General features: G+C 40.0%; 1 protein-coding gene across 4 annotated transcripts in view; it reads right to left on the bottom strand.

Annotated features, from left to right (window-relative positions):
* GOLGA4 (golgin A4) overlaps positions 1-22,487 on the bottom strand; it is a 76,811-nt gene that overhangs the window by 17,609 nt on the left and 36,715 nt on the right. For all 4 annotated transcript variants that reach the window (XM_086743010.1, XM_086743009.1, XM_086743012.1 and 1 more), the window contains 6 exons: positions 14,317-14,495; positions 13,129-13,260; positions 11,457-11,612; positions 6,277-10,523; positions 2,785-2,906; positions 1,677-1,807 (listed from right to left, as the gene is read on the bottom strand). In XM_086743010.1, coding sequence (XP_086599136.1) covers positions 1,677-1,807; positions 2,785-2,906; positions 6,277-10,523; positions 11,457-11,612; positions 13,129-13,260; positions 14,317-14,495 — 4,967 coding nt within the window. The remainder of the gene's footprint in view (positions 1-1,676; positions 1,808-2,784; positions 2,907-6,276; positions 10,524-11,456; positions 11,613-13,128; positions 13,261-14,316; positions 14,496-22,487) is intronic.

Consider the following 22,487-nt stretch of genomic DNA (forward strand, 5'->3'; position numbering starts at 1 on the left):
CAATAACTGGTAACTTTAGGCTAATTTGAGAAACCTATAGATCTGCTGATACACATGCTCCTATTTCTATCAGAGATCTCAATATGATACACACTCAATTTAACATAAATATTTCTTAACTTTTGAAATGCTTGCAATACTTTTTCAAGAAAAAAAGGTAAGAAATTATCTGAATTTTTTTCTCTCATCTATGGTAACAGAAACACACACTCACACACATACCATTACCTAAAAAAGAAACATGTACTCTGAAATTTCAAATATCAAGCCACAGCTTATTGCACTTCCAGGCAACTGTCACTGCCATCATCAATGACATGCAAAAAATAATATTGTTCATGTCCTCCAATTGCACAGAAGTCAAATTAGCCTAAACCTTCAAGATCATACACCGAGTAAAGCATGCATGTTTCTGACATAGACACAGACTTGAATGCATCAGAAAACAGAGAGGAATTACATCTGCATGACTTCAAATTACAACCTATTCGGGCCTGTAAAGTAAGGAACTGAATGGCAACACACTGCACATTCAGGTAAGGGAAATATATATCCTCCAGAAATGCAGAATTTAGATCTAGGGTACAAAAAAACAAAAAAAAAACCAAACCAAAAACAACCCAAACCAAAACACCTCAACTCAACTGTTTTATATAATGCATTTTTTCTAAATTAGGAAACAAAAGAAGAGGACTCTAAATTTATAATCCTGTCATCTCCATCCTACTTGCTTAAAGTTCAAAAATAAGAGTGGAACACACCAACCTGCCTACAAGATGGAAATTTTTAGTATTAAACAGTCATGCTCAGTACACAACTCTTTGGGCTAGTAACTGAGCACAAACAAACAGAAATTCACTTACATTTATTACTACTGGCTCTACTCAAGGGACATTCTTTTTTTATTAAACTATTTGTACAAACAGGACTAAGATCAGCAAAATTAAAGCCTGCATCCCAATGTGATGTACAGTCGAGCACTGAAAACCATTCAACATTTTGTTGCCATAAATGTGGGGCTGGTACAATTTACTTGACTAAAACAGAGGGTCTCCTTAGATGGTAAAGTATCTTTAGACGAAAGCTGGCTGCTAACTTCTGGTTGAAATCTTACTGGAGCAAAACTGTGCCTATCTGCAAATAATATGCAGATAAACTGTTCACTTACAAGTAAAAGCTAAAGCTTTACTAGTATAAAAATTATGCAAACAGACTGTACCCTGCGTAGAACAGAACTTTATTTGAAGGGCTATGGTGCCAATCCAGACAGGGCATCAGAGAAAGGAGCTAGACAGTGAGGCTGACTCATAAACACTGTATTTATATCCTTAAAACAAACAACACACCACCACCACAACTCTAGTAAAGCTTAAAGTTAACTCACTCACTTTCCTCATTTCAACCTGGAACACAAACTGCTTGTGAACATAAGGACTTAACTGTATAACTTTTACTGAATGACCACAGTGGGAGCTTAATTTCTGGTGTTCCTTCAAGTTCAAAAAATACAGAATCAAACATTTCAATTGCAAGCTAGGTCACCACATATATGAAGTGTAATTCAATAAGTAAGACCTTTACTAGAAAGAATGAGTTTTTCTGTCTAGTTATGCAATTAAAAAAGGGGAAGAGTTATTTTGAAATGTGTGTAGCCATATAACTTTTCAGAAAGATACCTCAAGGATTTCTTCATATTTCTGCACAGTTCTTTTTAGATCGTCATCTTTTTCAGCAATTTTTTTATGCAACTGTGTTGTCTCTATGTGATGATTTTCTATCAATTCCCTTTCTACCTCCTGGGCTTTACCTATTAAAAAAAAAAAAAAAAAAAGTCAAGCAATATAAAAAAGCATATTTATTTTGTGAAATTATGTCACAACAGTATTAAAAAAGCTGAAAAGACAACTGTGGAAGGCACCTATAAGGAAAACTTGTCAAGAAAAATAATTTTTCAGTCAGTGACAATTATGTCAGTTGATCCTAATATGTATGAACTTTGTTGTCTGCAACTTGGTATCCACAGCAATTTTTTCTACCTGATGCTGGAACTTATCTTCAGAAATTCCTCACTTGTAGGGGTACTTCCAGTAACTGTGGAGTCAAAAGACACTTTCTGCTCGCTTTTCCAACCTCCAGCTTACTCTATGGTGGCAAAAGATGGACAGAGAAGCTTAAATACACTGTACTCTAGTTATAGCCATAGGGTACAGCAATTAGACATGATATCCAGTTGGCACCTGTTAGTGGTTACAGTGCAAGTCTGCAAGAAGTAGCTAAAAAAAATGTAATGCAAGTCTGATTCCCAGATGGATCTATGTTTCTCTAAAAGCCACCCTTCAGTGCCATACATTCAACTACGGTGTGTTAAATGCTTGTATTGCTGAAGCCAAAGTAGTCTTACAGTGAAAACTTACCAATGTGCTTTCACCTCTAAGACACTACTCTCTTTTTTTTTTTCTTTTGTACATATGATAAAAAGGTGTTATCTATGGCTATCATGGGTAACTCTTGCCATAACCAATGCAAACAGGCAGAATGCTAGACCAAAGATCGACCCTATAGGGTAAGAAAGACAGCTACATATGTGTTTTCCTAATTGTGCTACAATTAACATTTATATGCTATTTCCTGAGCAAGAGAAGTTCTTTCCCTGAGTTCTCCAGGCAGTCATAAAACACATTTTGTCTTTATCCGAGTCCCAGGTAAAACTCCTTCCCCAGAATATGTGAAGATTTGGTTTTCTGGCTATTTTATTGATTACAGTTATACTAGTATTTCACTTACCGATTGTCTCTTTTACTGCTGTTTCCAATTCTCTTTCTTTTTGAGCCAGCTGAGTATTGAACTCTCTCATTAACTGCTTTAAGGTGGAGTTGTGCTTTAGCTCAATGTCTTCTTGTTCACTCCTACACAAAAATGTCAAAAAAATATAGTGAGGAAATAAAATGCTTAAAGAGAGTGTGAGAACAGTTTAGCAAGGTAGGAATTCAGGGAATTTCTCCAAAACTATTTTAGAATGGGATAGTTTTGAATTATATGAATTCTATGTGATTCATGGAGGCTTTTTGTTCCCCTCTCATTGAATTCACCTGGAAGGCATAGGTGTTTCATTTAAAAAACAATCCAGAACTGAACCCTTCCAAAAGATATGGAGGTTTTGCTGAGGAAGATGAAGAACTGGAGGTAAAGAATGTGCTGCATAAAAGCAGAATTTTTAGGAAATTTCTTGCTTGAGAAACTATTAAGAGTGCTGAGCAGTATACTATATTTCGGTGCAGTACATATGAAGAACTATCGATATCATCTGAACATGAATCATAGAATCACAGAATCATAGAATGGTTAGGGTTGGAAGGGACCTTCAAAGGTCATCTAGTCCAACCCCCCTGCAAGCAGCAGGGACATCCCCAACTAAAGCAGGTTGCTCAGAGCCTCATCCAGCCTGGCCTTGAACGTTTCCAGGGATGGGGCCTCCACCACCTTTCTGGGCAACCTGTTCCAGTGTTCTATAACTCGCATCATAAAAAATTTTTTCCTAATTTCTAATCTAGATCTACCCCCCCTCTATTTTAAAACCATTACCTCTCGTCCTATCGCAACAGGCCCTACTAAACAGCCTTTCCCCATCTTTCTTGTAGGCCCCCTTGAGGTACTGGAAGACCGCTATAAGGTCTCCCCAGAGCCTCCTCTTCTCCAGGCTGAACAGCCCCAACTCTCTCAGCCTGTCCTCATAAGAGAGGTGCTCCAGCCCTTTTATCATCTTTGTGGCCCTCCTCTGGACCTTCTCCAACTGGTCCATGTCCTTCTTGTGTTGGGGGCTCCAGAACTGGACACAGTACTCCAGGTGGGGTCTCACCAGGGCAGAGTAGAGGGGCAGAATCACCTCCCTCGACCTGCTGGTCACGCTCCTCTTGATGCAGCCCAGGATGCGGTTGGCCTTCTGGGCCGCAAGGGCGCATTGCCTGTTCATGTTAAGCTTCTCATCCACCAGCACTCCCAAGTCCTTCTCCTCAGGGCTGCTCTCAATCCATTCTCTGCCCAGCCTGTATTTGTGCCTGGGATTGCCATGACCCAGGTGCAGGACCTTGCACTTGGCCTGGTTGAACTTCATGAGGTTGGCACGGGCCCACCTCTCCAGCCTGTCAAGGTCCCTCTGGATGGCATCCCTCCCTTCCAGCGTGGCGACGGCACCACACAACTTGGTGTCGTTGGCGAACTTGCTGAGGGTGCACTCTATCCCACTGTCCATTTCCCCGACAAAGATGTTGAACAGGGCCGGGCCCAACACGGACCCCTGAGGGACGCCACTCGTGACCGGTCTCCACATGGAGATTGAGCCGTTGACCACCACTCTCTGAGTGCGGCCATCCAGCCAACTCCTTATCCACCGAGTGGTCCGTCCATCAAACCCATGTCTCTCTAGTTTAGAGAGGATGTCGTGCGGGACAGTGTCAAAAGCTTTGCACAAGTCCAGGTAGATGATGTCAGTTGCTCGTCCCTTGTCCACCGATGCCGTCAACCCGTCATAGAAGGCCACCAAATTGGTCAGGCACGATCTGCCCTTGGTGAAGCCATGTTGGCTGTCTCCAACCACCTCCTTACTCTCCATGTGCCTTAGCATGGTTTCCAGGAGAATCTGCTCCATGACCTTGCCAGGCACGGAGGTGAGGCTGACCGGCCTGTAGTTACCTGGGTCTTCCTTATTCCCCTTTTTAAAAATTGGGGTTATGTTCCCTCTCTTCCAGTCATCGGGGACCTCACCAGACCACCACGACTTCTCAAATACGATAGCCAGTGGCTTGGCAACTTCATCCGCCAGTTCCCTCAGGACCCGCGGATGGATCTCATCAGGACCCATGGACTTGTGCACCTTCAGGTTCCTCAGATGATCCCGAACCTGTTCTTCGAGTACAATGGGCAGTTCTTCATTCTCGCAGTCCCTGCTTGCACCTTCTACAGCTTGGGCGGTGGGACAGGAACTCTTGTCGGTGAAGACTGAGGCAAAAAAGTCATTGAGAACCTCAGCCTTCTCCATGTCCTGGGTAACCAGGACACCAGTTCCCTTCTGGAGGGGGCCTACATTTACCCTGGACTTTCTTTTGTCCCCTACGTACCTATAAAAGCTCTTCTTGTTGTATTTTATATCCCTGGCCAGATTCAGTTCTGCCAGGGCTTTGGCCTTCCTTACCTTATCCCTGGCCACTCGTGCAGCCTCTTTGTAGTCCTCCCAGGCTACCTGTCCCCACTTCCACCCTCTATAGGCTTCCTTTTTCACTTTCAGTTGGTCCAGGAGCTCCTTGCTCATCCACGCCGGCCTCCTGGCCATTTTGCCTGACTTGTTCTTCATTGGGATGCATCTCTGCTGAGCTTGGAGGAGGTGCTCCTTGAATATGGACCAACTTTCCTGGGCCCCTCTTCCCTCCAGGGCCGCCTCCCATGGCACTTGGCCCATCAGGTCCCTGAAGAGGCCGAAGTCCGCCTTCCTGAAGTCTAGGGCAGAGAGCTTGCCATGTAGTTTCCTTGCTGCCCCGTGGATCTTGAACTCCACCATGTCATGGTCGCTGCAGCCAAAGCTGTCCTTTAGTTTCACATCCCCCACCAGCCCCTCCCTGTTGGTGAGCACAAGGTCGAGCATGGCACCCCTCCTTGTCGGCTCCTCTATCGCCTGCAGGAGGAAGTTGTCATCTACGCATTCCAGGAACCTCCTGGACTGCCTGTGCCCTGCCATGTTGTCTCTCCAACAGATGTCAAGGTGGTTGAAGTCCCCCATGAGGACCAGGGCCTGTGACCGTGAGGCTGCTCCTATCTGCCTATAGAGCACTTCATCTGCTCTGTCCTCCTGGCCAGGCGGCCTGTAACAGACCGCCACTGTAATGTCCCCTGTCCGTCCCCGTCCTCTAATCTTGATCCATAAGCTCTCAGTATTAAGTTTTAATAAACTTTGTTTCATGTTCAAGGAAAATAGAACTATATTTTATGTTCTGGCAATGCTGAAAATTGACCACCACTGAACCAAATCAAAAGTGCTATTACTTTGCAAAAAGATAAAACACTTTTTAAACTGATGACTCAAATAGTGCTTTCTGTGTTCATTAAGTGCTACTTTCAAGTAGCTCTTTTCATGCTGTTTCTCTCAGCCTATTTAGAAAAAATGACCGAAAAATACCTGTCATTATTTCATTGTTACAAATTGAGCTTCAAAAAGGTATTATTGAGGTTTTGGTGATTAAAGATAAAGCAGAGAAATGGTATCAAGACCAAGAACAAAGAATTTACCTGATTTTCTGCTCCATTTCTTCTAAGGACTCCTTTTTTAATACATCAAGCTCCTGCTGATGTTCTTTTCGCAGAGTACGTAAGTCTTTTTGAAGATTATTCACTTCTTTGCGTAGTTTCTGCTTCTCCCTTTCAGTCTCTTCCAGTTTAATCTGCAAGTCCTTCTGTTGGTTCTGCATATCACCTACTAACGTCTGCAACTCCAAATCAGATTTAGCCTTTTCTTCAGCATTCTCCTCAAAAGTCTTGAGACGGTAATTTCTTTCATCCAACTGTTGCTGTAAACTTCTCAGCTTTTCTTCATATCTTGAATTCTTCTCTTCCAACTCTTTTATCTTCTGTTCTAAAGACTGACTGACTGCCTCCTTCTCCTGCAGTTTGTTCTGGAAGTCTGCAATTACATTCTCCAGATCGAGATGTTTTTCTTCTTTAGCTTTTAATTCTTCCCTAGCATGTGCTAAATCACTACCACAATGAGCATGCTCATCCACTAACAACAAGTATTTTTTAGTTTGCTCCTCAAGTTCTTTCCTGAGGCTTTCAGTCCTACTCCACCCCTCTTGATGGCTCTTCTCAACACATTCTAATTTTTTAAGGAGTTCTTCCTGTTTGTTTTGCAGTTCTAGACGACAGCCATTACTCTCTTGTTGTTCTTTTTCATATTTCTGCAATAATTCATCTTTTTCCCTTAAGCTCTTCTGTAACACATGCATTTTATCTTCATATGTCTGCTGGACACTCTCAAGCATTTTATTTTTTTCTTGCTCTACAGCAGCTTTTACACCCTCTACTTTTTGCAGCATCTCTTTCTCTAATTCTGTGGAATCTCTTGTTGACCTAATTTTTTCTTCCAAGGACTCAATTTTGGCCTCTCTCTCCTGCACTCTTTGTTCCAAGTCTCTTAACTCGTTTTCTCGGTCCTGCTTAAATTGCTGCTCTCTTTTTTCCATCTGAGACATCAATTGCTTTTTAATAGAACTTATTTTTTGCTCTGCCTTCTTTTTCAGATCTGCCAGCTTAGTGCTGTTCTCTGCATTTAGTTTCTCCTCTAATTCTTTCAGTGCTTCCTCTTTGCTTTTAAGTATCACTGATTTAATTTGATCAAATTCCCTCTCCTTTGCTTCCAATTCAGCTTTCAGTGATCCTATTTGCTTCTCAAGATTAAGCACTTTTTCTTCAGCCTCCTTAAACCTACTGTCCTTTTCAAAAGCCACCTTCTCTGCCTGCTGGAGTTGCCAAGCTATCTCTTTTTGTTCTGTGTCTTTTTGTTCATTATACTTTCTAAGTTCCTCCATCAAAGAATCATTTTCAGAGGTTTTTTGAGCAATGTGTTCTTCTAATTCAGCAATTCTTTCTGCTTGTTTTTTTAACTTTGCAGTTAATTCACTTTCTTGCTTTTCCCTCCTGTTCTGGTTTTGTTCCAATTCACTTTTTAAACTATCTAGATTCTTGCTTTGATTAGCCAGTTGCTCCTTCAGTTTATTTAGCTCATCATCTTTTTTACTTGTTTCAGTATTGCTTGATTCAAGTTTGCTCTGCAAATCTTTAACAGTATCACGATTCTGCGTAAACTTGATTTGTGCTTTCATCTTCCACTCTGACAGCTTGGCCGTGCAATGATCTACCTGCTCAAGAGCTGATGCTTTTTCTTGACTCAGTGTCTCAACTCTGGACGATAAGTCCTGTACCTGGTTTAACAACTGCAACTGATCCTCTTGGTGTTGCTTGCTTAACAGAGACACGGCTGCTTCCTTCTCTGTTAAACTTATGGTGCTTTCAAGTCTAACATTAAGGTCGTTAATTGTTTTGTTGAGAGCGGAGATCTCAGATTCTTTTTCCTGGAGTTCCTCCCTCATTGAGGTGACAGCATTGATATTTTCTGATAACTCTTTCCTCAGCTGTGTTATGCAAGTTTCTTTTTCTGATGCTGCTTGTTGCTGATGTCCTCCCTCTTTTTGCAACTGCTCCTTTTCTGTTACAAGTCCTTCAATGTCAGCTCTCATGGACATAATTAAATTCTCCTTCTCTTGTAGCCTTTGCATTGACTTCTGCAAAGAAGTACTTGCAGCAGAATGATGCTCTGTTACTTCTCTAAGTTGAGCTTCTAGCTCAGGAATCTTCTTCATTTTAATTAATACTACTTCTTTAACTTTTGCAGTTCGGTGCTCACAATCCGCTATTTTGCATGCCACTATGCCAATTTTTTCATTACATTTTTCAATTAATTCATTGCTTTTTGTTTGCAATAAAGCTTCAGTGTTCTTCCAATAAGCCTGTAACTGGGCTGCAAGTTCTCCTGATCGCCTTTTACACTCAGTTTCTTCTAGCTGAATTGCCTCTACTTTTTTCTCATAATTTTCATCACCTTTAAACTGAGAAGACTGCACAGTTTGGAATTTCTCTTCAAGTGTTTTCAGCATATCAGCCAGCTCAGTAATTTTGGCTTTGTCCTTTTCTTCAACTGCTTTCTGTTTACTGAGCTGTTCCTGAAGTCCTGACTGCTCTTTCAGGGACTGATTAAGATCACTTTCCAATTTTTTCAACTGTGTTTTCAGATCACTTTCCTGATCTGTCAAAGTGTTCACCTTAGCCACTGACTGCCTTAGTTGGTCTTGCAATTCCTTCAGGGACTCCTCCGTTTTCACCTGCTCTTCCTTCAGTCGGGTTATTTCTGCTCTGGAGTCCTCCTTCTCAGCACTGAAGGTGGCAAGTTTCTGTTTCAGGTCTCCAACTTCCTGCTCTTTCTCTTGTAGTTCCATTTCATGTTTTTCCTGGAGCTCTTTAACCTGCTGATTGAGTTTTTTTTCCCAATTCTGGGTAATTTCTTCCAACTCCCTCCTATGAGCCTCAGCAAGACTCTCTAGTTGCTCTTTCCCATTAGATTCCAGCTTTGATACAGTATCACTGATTCCGGTTGAGCTGGCATGTGCCATTTCCAACATTTTAGCATTGAATTCGCTCTCTTTCTGAGTGAACTCCAACTGTTTGTTTTCAAGCTCTTTTTTTAGTTTAGCTTCCTGCTCAGCAAGTGTCTGTTTGAAAGCTTCCTGCATATATTTTGATTTCTGTTTAATTTTCTCCATTTTGTTCTCCTGACATTTCATTTTACTTTCATATTCTCCTTGTAAAGCACTAATTCTTTCCTCTGCTGCTAACAGTTTGTGTTCAAGCTCTTCCACCTTCTTGTTCTGTAACTCCTTCATGTGTTCAATTTCATTTTCCTTCTCAGTTTTACTTCTCTTTGTCTCATCAGCCTCTCTTTGTAGATCCTTCAGTTGACATTCATATTGTTGTGTCAGAAAGGTTACTTTTTGGGTATTTTCATTGCTTTGCTCTTGCAAATGCTGCTTCAGGTCATGTACCTGAGAGATGTATGCCTCTAAGTCATTCTTGACTTCATTCAGCTGGGATTCAGTTCTTTCCAGCTGCTCACTAAGTTGCAATTTTTCACCTTCAAGATCTGTCAGCTTTTGCTGCAGCTTTGCCAATTCCTCTTCATAAATCTTTGCCTGCTCATCAGAAGTACTTCGGTAAGATTCTGAAAGCTGCTCTAGCTTTGTAGACACTTGGACAAGTTCAGCTTTAGACCTTTCTGCAGATTCCTTTAGTTCCTGTTCATGTGCTTTTAGGTCCTGGAGATGTCTGTCCTTCTCCTCAAATGATTGCTTGAGTTGGCTGAGTTCCTCTTTGAGTACCTTCTCAGCTCCTTTAATAGAGATTTCATGCTCTTTTAACATCACTTCAACAACTTCTTTGTGCCGTTTCCTCTCTTCTTCCAACTTCGCTTCCCATTCTTGCTTCGTTTCACACACTTTACTATTCAATTCTGAGAGCTGTTGTTCTAAATCATGACGCATTTTTAGTGCTTCTGATAACTCAGAAGACAGTGCTTCTAATTCTGTTTGTTTCACATCAAGTTTTTCTAACGTTTTTTCATTCATCTCTTCTATATGTGCACGGAAAACTGTTTCTTTCTCTTTCAAAATGGCATCTATCTCTTGTTCCTGTTTCTCTCTAATCTTTTCTATTTCAGTTACTTGTTGCTGCTTTAAGATCTGAAGTTCTTCTGTCCAAAGCTTTTCCTGCTGCTGTTTCATGTTCTCCAATTCCTTCTCGTGTTTTTCAATCATATCACTGATTTCCTTATTGTGTTGCTTTTTTTCAGACTCCAGAGTACTTAATTCCTCTGACTGCTTTCTATCATCTTGTGAATACTTTGCAAGAGAGCTTTCCAGTTCAAGAATCCTCTGTTAGAGAATATAATTTCAAAATAATATTAATACTCAAAAGGTAACAAGTTGATCATAATTTTAAAAGTCCCACCAGGTTCACGTAACTACAAGTCATTTATTCCACTATTTTTAGTCAAACCTTATATATGTCTTTCATTCATGGAGTTTGTTCTCAACTTTGCTTCTGTTATAGTGAGTTAGTTAATTAATAAACAGACTTTCTATTTCACTGCAGTGAAAAGAGATACAATAAAAACTTGTAAAAAAATTAACTAATTCAAATAAAATAATTCACATTATATTTATGAGAGATACGTTCACTTTTTCTTATTAAGCTAAAGTGCTAATACATAGGATGAAAGGTATTGGGAGCCTACAAGAGTCTTATGGAGTATGGAGCTTTGTACATATTTACTGATCTACCTTAATTCCACCTCTCATTGAAATGCTGCTGTAAAGTAAAAATGCTTCTATAGGCACAACTTCCAAACTAATGTTTGGGAGTTTTGGAATAACGTACAAACTTAGAGTAGCAGATAGTCCAATTTTACCCATTACATAAAGCAAAGGACACATAAAAAATTAAGCAATTTTTTTACTTACTCAAGACTCCTTATTAGTGTAAGTACAGCAGTAGTACCCAGAAGTTAAACAGTTTAAAGCTTAACTCTCCTACATAATGTTCATAAAAAATATGCAGATGTATACAAATTCATACCCTGTGCCATGGTATGAATTGAATTCTATATTTTGCCATCTAATCTTGTAAAACACTAGGAGCTGCATCATACCACAGCAGTACATTACATTTCTGTCACTACAAGAAGCACTGTGAAATTAAAACAAATCAAATCACAATAAATCTACAGTATTTGTAAACCTGTCACAGTTAAATATATACTGAAAGGAATTCTTGTAAACATCTACCCTTTTGGAATCTCTACTCACAGTTCTAAAAGTCTCTACTACTTGATGCATCTTCTGAACTTTCTTGTCACATTCTGATTGTATCGCTTTCTTCTGCAGCTCTAATTCTTCTAAGGCTAGGGATTCTTGCTGCTTTTGTTCTTGAAGGGCTTTTAAACACTCGCTCTGATTTCTTTCCTGTATCAAAAATTATGATTAAAACAATAAACTGTGTAGTCATGACACCTTCCAAAACAGTATAACAGGATATTTACAAACCCATTACTAAGCTCTACTCTGCTCTTGTGAGACCCCACCTGCAGTACTGCATCCAGCTCTGGAGGCCCCAACATAAGGAGAACATGGACCAGTTGGAGAGGCTTCAGAGGAGGGCCATGAAGATGATAAGAGGGCTGCAGCCCCTCTCCTATGAAGACAGGCTGAGAGAGTTGGGGCTGTTCAGCCTGGAAAAGAGAAGGCTCCGGGCTGACCTTATAGCAGCCTTCCAGTACCTAAAGGGGGCTTGTAAGAAAGATGGGGAGAGACTCTTCAACAGAGCCTGTTGTGATAGGACTAGGGTTAACGGTTTTAAAATAGCGGGAGGTAGATTCAGACATGATATAAGGAAATAAAAATTTATGCTGAGGGTGATGGAACATTGGTTGCCCAGAGGTGGTGGATGCCCACTTCCTGGAAACATTCAAGGTCAGGTTGGATGGGGCTCTAAGAAACCTGATCTGGTTGGAGCTGTCCCTGCTCCTTGCAGGGCGGTTGCACCAGATGACCTTTAAAGGTCCCTTCCAACTCAAACTATTCTATGACTTTAAGATTCATACACTAATCACCTGTATTTTTTACACATATACACATAGTTGGTATTTCATCTGTGAAAACAAAATTGTTAGAAATCACTTTCATTTTCTCTTCTTGGCAACCATTTGTCTTCTACTACTCTTTGTTTGATCAATGTAATACATTTCAGTCTTTCATTTTGGTTTGTTTACCACAATTAATTGAGAGTAACAGTTTAAAGGAACAAAGATTTGTCCTCACTTAATTCCACTGCTAATGTATTTTTAAGTTTCTATTAATTATGATTAAAAAATAACCTGAGAAATAGGTAGAAAAATATAGTCAGGAAGGGACTGTCAAAGTCCCTTAGTCCTAGTTACCAACCATCATGGAGGAACATAAAAGAGAATCTACTATTTGTTAGGTGGAATTACACAATGATCTAAAGTGGATTATAGCTTATGAAAAAGAGCAAAGAATCCCAATGATTACTCCCAGCCTGACGCAGAAGAAAGTTCTTTTTTGGAGGTCAAACACTACAAATACTTAACCCTGCTCACATAATACAATAAAAGCAGATATAATGATACCAACACTTTTCAAGTAACACTGTCATTCTTTGTATCTTTTTTACTCTAGTTGCTGTGTCTAATCTCCAATGATCCAGAGAAAGAAATTTAAAAAAAAAAAAGTCTATTGAAAACAGTTTTTTTAAAAAAAAAGTATTTCCCACAAGATTCAGCTGTTAGCGAGCAATGCTTTCCTTTCACGTTGCTGAAGTCTCTCAGCTCTTTGACTTTTGGAAGACACTCATACCTTTGAGTACAGAAGGACTCTCACTGTGGAATAGGGTCAGATTAAGACTTCCAGTCTCACCTCACGCTTGGAGAAATGTCTTTCTGCACATTTTAGGGACACTTACAAGAGCCATCTTGATCTTCTTCTCGAACTTCTTTTCTTGGGCCTGTAATCTCTCATTTAGCTCCTGATCTTTGGCAGCTAGTTCTTTTTTATGGAATTTTTCTAGTTCAGCAACACGATCCTCTGAAGACTTCTGCGAATCAAAGTAAAAAAAAACGAATTTCAAAATATTAAATGACAAAACACTTTGTATTAGCTCTTAATACGAAAAGCAGTGCAACAGAGAGAGGAAACCAGAACTATCTCTTTGCTCCCCTTGAATAAGTAACAATCACTTGGAACACTTAATATCAAGTCCTGACAGCTGTTATTTTCAAGCTTGAAGTTATCCATGTTCTTTAAGTTTTTCACAGTTGTACTAGAAGAAATGCCACATTTTCTAAAGACTCTTTACCAAGGCAAACTTAGTGTTTTCAGTTTCAGTTCATATGTGATAATAAATTGGAAAAGGAATTTGTCTGTAGCTTTCCCTGCATTCCTGTTATTTCATGAGCCAGAAGTCAAATGGTGATACTCTATGTAGACGGCTATCTACAACCTAAATATGTGTTCTATTCGAGAAAAATGTAATGCAAGTAAGTCATCCCCCTAAAGCATCATTGTATTCTCTTAGAAAAATTAGTAACATAACTGTCAACACAAGAACTGCAATTTAGAGATGTTCAAAGTTACAGCTTTGCAAGGCATGTGCAGTACTCCTGCAACCCCTACCTGCATATCCCAGCTGAAGCAAATCTTAGCAACTCTTAACTAGCAAACAGTTTAGCGACAAGTTCTTAAACATTCACACATAATGGCCTAGGATAATAATTAAAAGCAGTTAGTATTAACATCCAAAATCCTGGTGGAGATGTGTGAGCTGACTGCCATTAGTTTCTTCTTCTTGACTCCCTTTGAAGTCTCAAGTGTAATTCTAGTAAATAATTTTATTAAATACTGTGAAACAAAGAGTAATACTGGTCATTCTTACATGCACATAGCATACTGATTTTGAATTGTTAGAGGAAAGAAATCTATACAGGGAGTTTTCTATTCTGTCTTTAATACCAGAAATTAATTGTTATAGAATTTATTAAATTAAAAAAAACCAATAAAGTTCTGATACAATAATGTATTTTAAACTGTAGTTTAATTGTAATTGAATGATTAGATTAAAAGCAAACAATACAGGGTGAGTTTCAGCTTTTACCTTCATAATCTCAACCACCTCTTGTTTAACTCTGGTTAACTCCCGTTGAAGATTTACCCTTTCTTCCTCATTTGCCTTTTCTATTGCTTTTATTTTTTCATCCATTTCTGCCTGTAATTTTTTCCGGGCTTCCTCTGTCTTTTGGGCAAGACTCAGAGCCTTCTCAAGCTCTTCAAAAGCTGCAAAGAAAAAAAGCATATGATAGTCAAGAAATATCTATGTCCCTTGATAGAAGAACAGAGTTCTCAGTAACTGTAAATTACACAAGAACTGTAAATCACAGAAGAATGAACTTAGTAGTCCATCAAGAATTCACATGGGTTTACTATTTAGAAAGTGAAGAGAACTGACAAATAGCTGTGAATGTCTTCCAATACAATATTCTATTTCTTCCCCTAGAATCACTACAAAATACAGAAACCATATAAATAAACTATGTCTCCTCTTCTGGCAATATGTGCTGAATAACTTTGAAGAAGAGGAAAAAAGCTGCACGAAGAAAGGCTGTTCACAAGTTGTTCTTCCACTTAAACAAATGGAAGGAAGCATAAACCAGAAATGATTGCTATGCAACTCAGTCTTTACTGAATAATGAAAGAGTTCTTCCTGAATAGAATACTGAAGTATAATACCAGGGACTTTATTTACTTAAGAGTTGTTAATTTCAAACTGCACAACGTAGATAATCTTATCTTTCAACTGTGGGTTTGGTGGAAACCATATAGATGGCTTTTGCTAATTTCATTATTTCTCTATTTACATTTAATGTAAACTACTATCAAAGTAATTCAGAAAAACTGGTAAAATGCTTGTGTGTTATGAAGACTGTCCTATGCTTCTAAACCTTGCAAGTAAAATGTAAGAAAAATTAAGAAAAAAATCTGCTCCCAGAAAACTTGAACATGTATAAGATGTTTCAAAAGAACACTCAAGATGCAGTGATGAAATGTATTTACATTTGTGTAAAATATGCTGAAACATATTTTCATTTACGAACTGGAAGCGGTAATTCCACAGCTTCTTCCCATGCTGAGCAGAAGTATTCTAATATACTTTATTCACTTCATAGATGATCGTTGAGATATAAAAAAAAAAAAGCAAATAATCTCCTGTGTTGTAAAATGTTTTTTTTTATTATTATTCAATACTAGTATCTGAGTTCCTCATTGAAACAGATTGCAAAATCTACATAGATTTACAAAAGACTAGAATTTGATCACTATTAGGGAAAACTCTCTTCCTGAATAGATCATGAATGTGGAAAACCCCTACTGCGTATCATAGAATCACAGAATCTTTAAGGTTGGAAAAGACCTCCAAGATCATAAAGTCCAACTGTCAACCAACACCACCATACCTACTAAATCATGCCCAGAATAAAAAGGAAAATTCAGTCTCAGAACAGTCTGTGTGGTTCATTTTTTTGCACAAAAGTACTTTCGCAGAACACCTCTGTAAAATTCAAAACCACAGTGCCAATATCAAGACTATAATTTATCAGAGCACAAGAAACCTAAAAGTATATTATTCTACTGTACCTTGGACTACTTGAATACTATTCTGGGAGCAGATAGAACAAAGTAATTTTTAAAGTGTTTAGCATGCTAACCTTTCTTCCACTTAGTTCTATCCCAAAAATAAAATCATAATAGACACACACATCTCTAGTTTCCTTGATTCACCATTACTTAGTAGGTATTCACAACAATTCTTGTAATCTCTGGTTTTTTTTAAACTATCTTTAATAACATTCAAGCATGAGTTTGAAAAGTGAATAATGATTTTCATTCCACATCTTCTCACAACATTCAAAACTGAAGCTTTTTAACCACAACCTACACTTTTGAGGCAACGCTGCAAATATGTTTTAAAGTAATTTAATTCTATAAAATTGCATTCACCCAAATTCTAACTTTTTGCAGAATTTTCTTCTGTTTTCTGACGAAGCCTTTATCTGACTCCTCACAACAATAACTATGTTTTAGAGTGTTGTTATTGACCCTGGCAATACCAAAGCACATTACTGTATCTAATTTTTCACTCCCAGTTCTACTTAAATAATAAATACTGGAACTCATTACAAAAAATTGAGAGCATTAGAGATTATGCCAAAGAGCAAAACAGTCTAAAACATAATACAAGCATGCACAAGGCTTACAGCTCCTTACTTTCCAAGCACAGTTGTTCACAGTTCCCATCAAGGCATTTGCCACCTGGGACTTGCAGGATTCAAGTCTCCCCCTGCTCACACCTCCCTGGCACAACTCAGTCATGAACACAGCCTGCATTTGGAGAATGGCACCGACTTCCCTGGTGCTCCTTACTGCCCTAACAAAACTATGCACAATCAGCAAAAATGGCCAAATCCTTCAGTATTACAGTATCATAAATGGCTTTTAAAAAAAGCAACCCTACAAACCTTCACAAAGTACAGCTTGAAAATGAAGCCTGTGAGTAAAGGATGAAGTTATTTCACTTCTTCTGAGCAACATACACCTCGTTTTGTTTTGCAAAACCCATTACTTCTGAGAAAGGAAAGAGAATGCATTTGCCACAGCCCACAAATCCACTAAAGAGAAGACCCAGGTTCACACTAGGATTGACTATTGATATGTAATAGCTAAGCATCATGCAGTATGACAGCTGCATCACCGTAATGGCAAGCAGGATGCTAATACAAAAGCTAGACAAAAGCTGATGGATAAAACATTAAGACAGTATGAAAGCACAAAGAAGCAACACTTCACAGAAACACACTTAGCTCTCTAAAAGTTAAATTATATGTATCTCAGGCACTTTTAGCACATAAGCAAAACAGAACATTTTACTCGAAGTAGTTAATTCTAGAGTAGTAAGACACAACCGAGTTTCAAACAGCAGAGGGCTAAACCATCATCAGATAGACAGCATATGGTCTGAAAGGAATTGAAGCCACTCCAGTCAGCCAGTTGACTTCATGAGGGGCCCAACTTAAACGCCTCTATGCAAACGCACACAGCATGGGGAATACACAAGAGGAGTTAGAGACATGTACATGCCTGCAGGGCTATGATCTTATTGGCACCATGGAGACGTGGTGGGATGGCTCCTATGACTGGAGTGTTGGAATGGAGGAATACAGGCTCTTTAGGAAGGACAGGCAGGGGAGATGAGGACTGGGTATCCTGCTTTGTGTCAAGGACCAGCTGGAGTGCATGGAGCTCTGCCTGGGGATGGACGAGGAGCTGACGAGAGCTCTTGGGCCAGGATTAAAAGGAGGGCAGTGGCAGGCAACATTATAGTGGAATTCTGCTACAGACCACTTGACCAGGAAGACCAAGCAGATGAGGCCCTTTCTAGATAGAAGCAGCCTCACAGTCACAAGCCCTAGTCCTCATGGGGGACTTCAACCACCCTGATATCTGTTGGAAGGACAACACAGCAGCACACAAGCAATCCAGGAGATTCCTGTGAGAAGGAAGTTATCATCCACGCATTCAAGTGATAGAGGAGCCAATGAGGAGAGGTGCTATACTGGACCTTGCTCTCACCAACAAGGAGGGCCTCATGGGAAATATGGAGCTCAAGACAGCCTTGGCTGCAGTGACCATGAGACGATGGAGTTCAAGATCCCTAGTGAAGTGAGGAGGGTGCACAGACATCTCTCTACCCCAGACCTTAGGAGAGCAGACTTTGGCCTCTTCAGGGATCTGCTCTGCTGAGTACCATGGGATAAAGCCCTGGAGGGAAGTGGGGCCCAAGAAAGCTAGTTAACAGTCAAGGATCACCTCCTCCAAGTTCAGGAGTGATGCATCCCACCAAAGAGGAAACCAGGCAAAAAAAAAAAACAGACAGCCTGCATAGATGAATAAGGAGCTCCTGGACCAACTGAAAAACAAAAAAGAAACCTACAGAAGGTGGAAGCAAGGTCAGGTAGCCAGGAGGAATACAGAGAGATTGTCTGAGCAGACAGGGATCAGATTAGGAAGGCTAAAGACTTGACAGAATTAAAACTGGCCAGGGACATCAAGGGCAACAAGAAAAGCTTTTATAGGCACATTTGGGATAAAAACAAGACCAGGGAGAATGATGCCGTCTCGAGAAGGAAATAGAAGACCTGGTTACCTAGGATACGGGCTGAAGTACTCAATGACTTTTTTCCCTCAGTCTTCACCAGCAATGGCTCTAGCCACATCACCTAAGTTGCAGAAGGCAAAGGCAGGGACTAGGAGAATGAAGAACTGCCCACTGTAGCAGAAGAGAAGGTTCAAGACCATCTAAGGAACCTGAAGGTGCACAAGTCCATGGGACCCAATGACATGCATCGGCAGATCCTGAGAGAAATGACAGATGAAGTGGCCAAGCCACTGTCCACATCGTATTTGAGAAGTTATGGCAGTCTGGTGAGGTCCCCACTGACTGGAAGAGGGGCAACATAACTCCGATTTTTAAAAAAGGGAAACAAGGAAGACCCAGGGAACTACTAGCCAGTCAGTTTCACCTCTGTGCCTGGCAAGACCATGGAGCAGATTCTCCTGGAAACTATTCTAAGGCACATGGAATATAAGGAGGTGACTGGTGACAGCCAGCATAACTTCACTAGCGGCAAATTGCGCTGGACAAATTTGAGGGCCTTCTACAATGGCGTTACAGCCTTGGTGGATAAGGGACGACCAGCTGACATCATCTACCTGGACTCGTGCAAAGCATCTGACACTGTCCCACATGACATCCTTCTCTCTAAACTGGAGAGACATGGACTTGATTGATGGACCACTTGGTGGATAAGGAATTGACTGGATGGCTGCACCCAAAGAGTTGTGGCCAACAGCTCAATGCCCAAGTGGAGATTAGTGATGAGTGGTGTTCCTCAGGGGTCGCTGTTGGGACCAGCCCTGTTTAACATCTTTGTCAGTAACATGGACAGTGGGATAGAGTGCACCCTCAGCAAGTTTGCCAATTACACCAAGCTGCTGTGTGGTGTGGTCGACACGCTGGAGGGAAGGGATGCCATCCAGAGGGACCTTGACAGGCTGGAGAGGTGGGCCCGTGCCAACCTCATGAAGTTCAACAAGGCCAAGTGCAAGGTACTCCACATGGGTTGGGGCAATCCCAGGCACAAATACAGGCTGGGCAGAGAATGGATCAAGAGCAGCCCTGAGGAGAAGGACTTGGCAATGTGCACTTGTAGCTCAGAAAGCCAACTGTATCCTGGGCTGCATCAAAAGAAGCATGGCCAGCAGGTCAAGGGAGGTGATCCTGCTCCTCTGCTCTTGTGAGACCTCACCCACAGGTACGGTGTCCGGTTCTGGAGCCCCCAACACAAGAAGGACAAGGACCTGTTGGAGCGAGTCCAGAGGCCCTAGAAGAGGCCCACAAAGATGATTAGAGGGCTGGAGCACCTCTCCCAAGAGGACAGGCTGAGAGAGTTGAAGCTGTTCAGCCTCAAGAAGAGGAGGCTCCAGGAGACCTTATTGTGGCCTTTCAAAACTTAAAGTGGCCTTGTAAGAAGGATGGGGAGAAACTTTTTAGCAGGGCCTGTTGTGATAGAACGAGAGGTAATGGTTTTAAAATAGAAGGAAGCAGATTCAGACTGGACATAAGAAGACATTTTTTACAATGAGGGTGGTAGAACACTGGAACAGGTTGTCCAGAGAGGTGGTGGATGCCCCACGCCTGGAAGCATTCAAGGCCAGGTTGGATGAGGCTCTGAGCAACCTGATCTACTGGAAGATGTCCCTACTCCTTGCAGGGGAGGGGACTGGACCAGATGACCTTTAAAGGTCTCTTCCAACTCAAAGTATTCTATGATACCATGATTTTAAATTACTATTTTTAATCTACAGGAGATTTTAATTCTACTGTGGATAAAAGCCTGGAATAAAAGTCTGTGTTTTTATCTGAATAGACCTATTCTGAATTGAAAGAGTAAAGGCACTGCCTGTGTTCTTCCCCAACAGCAGAGGTACTGTAGAGGGAAGGTCTTTTAACCAAGGTACTGGTTAAGTGAAGTCTCACAAAGACACAGTAGCAAATCAGAAACAGTACCAAGCACACCAACAGAGTCTCAGATGAGACTTGCAAAATCCCATTCAGGTGACCAAGCCAGACCAATGGGAAACCTTCCTGTGAAGTATATAAATTACACAAAAAGAGCCTGAGCAGAGTTTAAGAAGTGCAAGGTGGCAAAATTGATTTTTATAAAACATGTGCTAGAAAGTCGACTGCTTTACATACGCTACTCAAAAATACCAGTCTCGGTTCCCTTTGCCTCGCCTCTCATATCCAGCGTAACATCAGCTCGTACTGCGAAGACTTCTTGCTTACTCTCCTAGCACCACAGATGTATTATCTTCAACTACAGTGCCATCTGCCGCTGAAAATTGTGAAGAAAGCACTAAACAGGACAGCAAAGAAGGGATTTACATGTTTTCTTACTGAAGGCTAAGAGTAGGCATCTTGTAAGAAGTTTGAGAAATAAAGGTTGAATTCATTTCCTATAGCTAATTTGTGCATTTAGGCAGGATTTTAAGTTCACAGTCCAAGATTTTTGTTTCTCTGTAGAAAGATGCAAATCGTAAGTTTACAAAGCTTGCAAAAGAAATGTCACCTACAATGCAGAACGTCAAAGTAAAGCAAACTGAATTTGCTTTCTAAAGACTTTTCTTTTGTTGTTCACTGAGCAGAATACAAATATGCCAATAATCTGCATCCTGAAGTCAGAAAGGACTTACGCCAAGTATTCTCAGGACAAACAAACTTCAGTTTACCAGTAAATTTATAAATACTATAAATAACTTTGTTGAAGTAAAATGTAAATAATCTATGTACATTTAAAGCATTTAAAAAAAAAAAATCAGTTGCAGTTACTTCAAGTAAAAGTGCCTGAGAAGCACAGAATTTACTTTTTAGAGCCCACTTCAAGCACCCAACGTGTGATGTAAGAAAAAAGAGCCCTTACCCCAGTCCTGTTCATACAAGGCTTGGGAAAGGCACCATGATTCACTTATTGGCATGTGTGGATGCACAAAAACAAGATGCTCTGTGAGATTTCAACATAATGTACCTCTAACTACAAAAAAAATGAACTTCAACTGGGGAGACCAAGTTACAGATTACACAATACGCACAAAATAAGCACACCTATCTTTTCACTATTTCAATACACAAAAATGCATGAACATTGAATCAAACACTGGAGCATTTCACTAAAGTCACTCAATTACAAAGAAAAAAGCCAGACATGTAACTCTAAGCAAGTTAAAAACATAAAGGGGAAAATATACCACTTTTTAGTCTACAATATATCATGGTGAAAGTAAATGCCAACTATTATGATTATCTTTATTCTGCCACAACATAAATTAACATTTTTTACAAGTACAACATCCCATGAAGTCAACTCTTCACTAAATAACAATACAAAAAAAAAGAGGTCCAGAATTTAAAGTCGTCTCACATTAACTATCCAAGAAACATAACTTTAAACACATTGACCTCAAATACATGAAACTGCCAAATTCTTAAAACTGGCACAACTCAAAGGTTGTGACCTAGAAGTAATTGCAGGCTGTCCCAATATTAACGGTGGTTTTCTCAAATGCCTGAACAATTTAGTTCAACTGTATTGAACTACACTTCCATTGTACATCACAATATTTTTGGAATGCGTAAAGCCCAGGAAGTAATAGGAAAACCTAATAAAGGTCACCTTATGATTTTGTCTGTCTTAGAAGCAACTGATTTTCCAAGGGTTCCAACATTTATATATCCATGCTTAACAGAGTACAAAAATAAATGCATTCAAAGGCAAAGCGGATGCTTATGCACCATAAAAGTTACCAAAAGTACTTGAAAATTTTATTTAAAAGAAAGTACATTTAACACACAAATATCCCCCTAGAAAGGGCAGTGTACTCAACATGTTATTCATAAGTGAAATTACTTCTCACTAAAATAGTTACGTTTTCCAGGTATCCAGACCATCATCTGTAACACATTTTCAGCTTCTGGCTATGCAAATCTGAGGAAACGACTGTATTAATCAGAGCGTATAGATATTAGTTCATAATTAGAGGTTTCTACTGTTTAAAAAACTGCTGTGTTTGAAACAACTATGACAATAATTTTGTATCTACATAAGTGTTAAAATATTCTTCGGGTTTTTTTTTTTTTAATCATGAAGAAAAGCT

This window comes from Chlamydotis macqueenii, chromosome 2, assembly GCF_036417535.1.
Source record: "Chlamydotis macqueenii isolate bChlMac1 chromosome 2, bChlMac1.mat, whole genome shotgun sequence".
In the NCBI taxonomy this organism is placed as follows: Eukaryota; Metazoa; Chordata; class Aves; order Otidiformes; family Otididae; genus Chlamydotis; species Chlamydotis macqueenii.